The sequence below is a fragment of the Camelus bactrianus genome, chromosome 9 (genome assembly GCF_048773025.1).
Source record: "Camelus bactrianus isolate YW-2024 breed Bactrian camel chromosome 9, ASM4877302v1, whole genome shotgun sequence".
In the NCBI taxonomy this organism is placed as follows: domain Eukaryota; kingdom Metazoa; phylum Chordata; class Mammalia; order Artiodactyla; family Camelidae; genus Camelus; species Camelus bactrianus.
This window is the reverse complement of record NC_133547.1, coordinates 7,097,338-7,102,958: the sequence shown is the minus strand read 5'-3', so window position 1 is coordinate 7,102,958 and position 5,621 is coordinate 7,097,338. Positions and strand designations below refer to the sequence as shown.

The following is a 5,621-nucleotide window of genomic DNA, read 5'->3' as shown; positions in this document are numbered from 1 at the left end:
TGGAGCGAACAGGAGTCCTGCAGAACTACAACTCCCAGGAGGCCTTGCCGCTGCTCTGCGGAAGAGCGCCCCAAAGTCATGGGGAGGGTGTACTTGCTGCGGAACCGCAGGCTTCGATAGCCAGGCCAGGACGCTGTTACCTTAGTTTTCCTTCACCCTCCTCCCCGTCGCCCTCTCTAATTGGTGAACCAGGAAGTTTCCAGGGTAACTGCGCAGTAGGGCGCGTCTCATAAGAAGGCAAGCGCAACCCGGAAATGACGCTCTTACCTCGCGCCTGCGGCGAGAGAGTTCGAAGATGGCGACGCGCAAGGGTCGGCGGCGCACGTGTGAAACCGGGGAACCTATGGAGGCCGAGTCCCACGACGCAGGGTCCGAGGGCAGGGCTCAGGTCTACCTGCCCGGCCGGGGACCGCCGCTGCGGGAAGGAGAGGAGCTGGTCATGGACGAGGAAGCCTACGTGCTGTACCACCGAGCACAGACTGGTAGGGCTGGGCACCCGGACTCCTGAGTCCTGAGGAAGGAGGGAAATGGAATCCTGGGTCCTGAGGGGAGCTGGTTCTGAGCCTTTAACTTAACAGGCTCTCTAAAAGAGAAGACTGGGGACTAAGAGGGTTGACATCACACTCGAGAGGGTTGAGATTCCTCTATCCCATCCTAGTTTTCCAACCCCTCCCTCCATTCCCCAGGCTCCCCCTGTCTCAGCTTCGACATAGTCCGAGATAACCTGGGAGACAATCGGACTGAGCTTCCTCTTACACTTTACCTGTGTGCTGGAACCCAAGCGGAGAGCGCCCAAAGCAACAGGTGAGTAAGAACTGAGGCTTTCGCAGGACTAGACGTCTGAGCCTCCAGCTCCTCCTTCCTCGAGACCTAGAAGTTGTGGTTTCCAGCCTCTCTTCCCTTCTGAGGATCCTGGCATCTAGTGCCTCATTCATCCCACACTTCCCCCAGATTGATGGTGCTTCGGATGCATAATCTGCATGGGACGAAGCCTCCACCATCTGAGGGCAGTGATGAAGAGGACGAGGAGGAGGACGATGAAGAGGATGAAGAAGAGAGGAAGCCTCAGCTGGAGCTGGCTATGGTGCCCCATTATGGCGGCATCAACAGAGTTCGGGTAAACACAGCCCGGGGAGCCTGCCCTACATTCTCTGGAGCACAGCCCCACATCCATACCCTTCAGCTTTTAGAAAAGCACCTGGCATATAGTTTTATATATTAGTTTATAAATGTCTTAACTATTATGAGCATTGTCACTAGGTGCTAGATGCCACGGGGATATTTTTTAATCTTATTTTTTCTTTGTAAATGGTGATAGTTACAGAACTTCCCTGGTGGGGCTGATGTGAGGATAAAATGGAGTAACGTACATTTCAATAGCCGAAGTTATTTTAGGTATTTAGGAACAGCACTTGGCTGTAACATGAGATATGTGTTTTCCATTATTGCTCTGGGAGTGTTCTGGGCTGTGGGGTTACTTCTGTGCTTCAGAGTTACTGTCCCTTCTGATCAGGTTGATGTGAGAATTAAAGGCGGTGCTGTACTCGGAGCAGTGTTTGACCTGTACACAGTTCTTGCTCTGAGTTTCCATTAGAGTATTACCATGTTTCAGGACTTGTTCTAGACTCTAGGGATTTCACAGGAAGCAAAAGGTCTCTGGCTGTTTGAAACTCACATGCCAGGTGGGGCGGGAACAAGAAACTTAAGTGTCTGTGTGTATATCAAAAGATACTGAGTGTTGTGGAGAAAAATGAAGCAAGGGAAAGGAGTTAGGGTCTTTCAGGGTGGGGTTGCTATGTTCAATAGTGTGGTCCAGGGAGCATTCACCAATAAGGTGCCATTTGAACAGAGACCCACAGGAAATGAGGGAGTGAGGCAAGGATACCTGTGGGAAGAGGTTTGCCAACACGGGAATAACAAGTGCAAAGGCCCTGGGGCGAACTTGGCATGTTGGAGGAGTTTTGAGGGAAGCTGGGGAGAACAGTACTGAATGGATGAGGGGAGAGCAACACAGTTTGGCAGGTGGCCATGGAGAAGACAGATCTTTAGGGCCTTGTAGGCTATTACAAAGACTAGGCTTTTGCTTGGGGTGGAAGTGGGAGCTGTTGGAGGGTTAAAAGCAGAAGACAGACTGGATCTGACTTGTGTTTTAAAGGGATCCCTGTGACTGCTGTATTGAGAGTAGACCGCAGGGAGGCCAGGGCAGAAGGATGGAGACCTGTGAGCAGGAGGCCAGTACAGGAACGCAGGGAAGGGTGACTTCAGCAGTAGCCTGAGTGACGGCAGCAGAGGTACCGAGAAGGGTTTGGAAGTGGTGCATTCTGAGTGGCCCTAGCATAGATGGTGGGCCTGAGGAAGGAGAGACAAGTCAGGAATGAGTCGCACAGTTTGAGGCTGAAGTGGGGACCTCCAGGGAGAAGTAGGTTGCAGTGGGTGATTAGGAACTTGGATTTGGTCTTGTGCAGTCTGAGTGGTCAGTTCAATGTGAGTCTGGAGTTAAGGAGAGAGGTCAGGGCTGGGGGCTACTGGAATGGGATCTCCTAAGGAGCCAACGTACAGAGGCAGAGAGACCTGAAGACAAGGCCTGCGACCCGGTTACAGAGGGTTAGAGGGTTCCAGAGACCAGGAGTCTGAACACACTTTGGGGGGCTGGTGGAATTACAGCCTTGATTCCCCGGAGTCTGGAAGGAGTTTTGTTCTGCCACAGCCACCATTGTCTCTCCCGCAGGGTGGGGAATTGTCCCACGTGCCAGGCTGGTCTCTTGGGCTGTGATTCTGTTCCTGAAAAGGTTTCTGGGAGTTGTAGTCCAAGCCCGAGGCTGGGAGGGGGGTCTGAGGAGCCGCAGTTCTGATTCTTGGGGATGCTATGGTCACCATACTGAGCCTTCTCTCTCATCCCTCCCCTCCCCCCCTCCCTGTAGGTGTCATGGCTGGGTGAGGAGCCTGTGGCCGGGGTCTGGTCAGAGAAGGGCCAGGTGGAGGTGTTTGCACTGCGGCGGCTTCTGCAGGTGGTGGATGACCCCCAGGCCATGGCGACTTTCCTCCGGGATGAGCAGGCCCGCGTGAAGCCCATCTTTGCCTTCTCTGGCCACATGGGCGAGGGCTTTGCCCTCGACTGGTCCCCTCGAGTTCCCGGTGAGTCCCTGGGGTGTGCAGTTGGTCCTGGGTGGTGGGAGGGAGCTGGGTTTACAGCAGGGGTGGGTGCTAAGACAGGAGTGAGCTGTTGGCCAGGTGGACAAGGCGGGGTTCCTGCCTCTCTTCCCCAGGGCGCCTGCTGACAGGTGACTGTCAGAAGAACATCCACCTCTGGACGCCTACAGACGGTGGCTCCTGGCACGTGGACCAGCGACCATTTGTGGGCCACACGCGCTCCGTGGAGGACCTGCAGTGGTCCCCGACCGAGGACACAGTGAGGGAGGGCTGGGGGTCTGGACTCGAGCATCTTGGGGGAGGAGGGGCTGGGGTCAGGTCCTGATGAGGGGGTCTCTAAAAGAGAGGGCAGCCCACCACTAGTCCCGGGTTTTCAGGGTGGGGTACACCAGGGTCACTCAGAGCCCGCCTTGTCCAGGTGTTTGCCTCCTGCTCAGCTGATGCCTCCATTCGCATCTGGGACATTCGGGCAGCACCCAGCAAGGCCTGCATGCTCACCACCGCCACTGCCCACGACGGGGACGCCAATGTCATCAGCTGGAGCCGCCGGGAGCCCTTCCTGCTCAGCGGTGGGGATGACGGAGCCCTCAAGGTCTGGGACCTGCGGCAGTTCAAGGTATTGTCCCCGCTGGACACCTGGGAGGGAGAAGCACCTGCCCCCAGCAGCCACTAGGATTCCTGGGGTTTCCCTCCTTAGGTGGTTCATACACCAGAGCTGGGAAGTCCCTTTGATTAGGGGCCCAACCCCTTCAGGGTCCAGATGAGGAAAGAGGCTGAGCGAGCAAGAGGAAGGCTTGGGGCTGGCATGGGCTCGCCCACTCTGCCAGCTGGAGAACTGACAAGGGAAGGAAGGGGCCGGGCGGCGGCATAGAGTACAACTCCCATCTGCCCGTTGGGGAGCGGTGCTGCCAGCCGTAGTGCTGCCCAGGGGTGCCAGGGCTTCAGGAGATTGCAGTTTTTCTTTCAGTGGATGTTACAGTATCAGCTGAGAATCAGGGCCCAGCTCACTCATTTTGGGCGAGGACACTGAGGCACAGAAAGGACAGGAGCAGATATGTTACCACCCAGCTGAGAGCTGACTTTGTAGAGCTGGGGGGTGCTCTGGGCAGGAGAAATTGTAGCTTCTGGCATTGCTCCCCATCTCCCCCGAGACAAAGCCATAACGTCGTGCACCTCTGTGCCTTTCTGGGATCATCTTTTTTCTCCCTCCAACGTAATGAGTTCTATAGAAGTAGCCCTGGGGAAGCTTCCAGCAATGCACCAAGGCAGGGGCATGGCCAGGTCACGTGGCCAAGTTGCTTGGCCACTGGAACTTTGGAACCATTTCTCCAAATTAGACTCTGATCTCCACCCACAGGCTTTGCTGTAAAAGTGCTGTTCTTTGCATCAGCTCTCTCTGGAGCCCAGGGGCCATGCTTCTGCCTGCTTTAAGGCCTTTACAAGGGGAACTACACCTTCCTTTTAAAGGAAAGGAAACTGAGGCACAACCTGGAGGAGCAAGGGTGGGGATTTGGGGACCTGGAGCTGGGAGGGGCTTCTTTGCAGGTGAGACCACAACTCCCAGCAGCCTCTGGGACATCACACCTTTATGACCAGCTGCACTCTGCCCTCTGTCCCTTTCAGAGACTCTGGGTCTGTGGGGGCTTAAGGAGTGGCTCCCTGGTTGAACCCTAAAGCTGGAGGGCTGGGGGGGCTCTACCAGAAGGGGCTCAGAGGCCCTGACTCCCATCTTCCCATAGTCTGGCTCCCCGGTGGCCACCTTCAAGCAGCACGTGGCCCCTGTGACCTCTGTCGAGTGGCACCCCCAGGACAGTGGGGTCTTTGCAGCCTCGGGCGCAGACAACCAGATCACGCAGTGGGACCTGGCAGTGGAGCGGGACCCCGAGGCGGGTGACACGGAGACTGACGCCGGGCTGGCGGACCTGCCGCAGCAGCTGCTGTTCGTGCACCAGGGCGAAACAGACCTGAAGGAGCTGCACTGGCACCCGCAGTGCCCAGGGGTGCTGGTCAGCACTGCGCTCTCGGGCTTCACCGTCTTCCGCACCATCAGTGTCTGAGGCTGGCCCAGCGTTGTACGGCCTGGCCTTCCACTTGGGAACTGGAGCTGAAGTTCATTCCCCTGAAAGGGACTCATTCAGACCTGTTGGCCCGCCCCTTCCTGCGAGGACGCAGTCTGGCCCTTTGGCCGCCATGATGGACTCTGCCTGACTTAGTTTTCTTTGAAAGGACTTGGTTTGGTCTGGTGGCCCCTCTTGCCAAAGGATGTGGTTTGACCCATGGCTCTCAAAAGCTAGGACTTGGTTTGCTCCAAGGATTCCTCCAACCAAAGGCCTTAGTTTGAGCTGTGCCTTATAAAACCCCTGGGTTTGGCTCCAGTGACCACCTGTCAGAGACTCTGTTGGCTTTTTTCCCTGGTGGGGCCGGGTTGTTGTGGATATTTTGTCTTGACCCTTTGACCTCTCTGCCACTGG

The 5,621-nt window shown here is 56.3% G+C and overlaps 1 protein-coding gene across 1 annotated transcript; it reads left to right on the top strand.

The window, feature by feature from the left end:
- Window positions 1-184: 184 nt before the first annotated feature.
- GRWD1 (glutamate rich WD repeat containing 1) lies at window positions 185-5,539 on the top strand. The gene is made up of 7 exons (XM_010946890.3): window positions 185-482; window positions 687-804; window positions 952-1,117; window positions 2,922-3,135; window positions 3,267-3,409; window positions 3,569-3,766; window positions 4,890-5,539. The coding sequence occupies exons 1-7, from the start codon at window positions 296-298 to the stop codon at window positions 5,205-5,207; spliced, it is 1,344 nt and encodes a 447-aa protein (XP_010945192.2). The 5' UTR covers window positions 185-295; the 3' UTR covers window positions 5,208-5,539.
- Window positions 5,540-5,621: the final 82 nt, after the last annotated feature.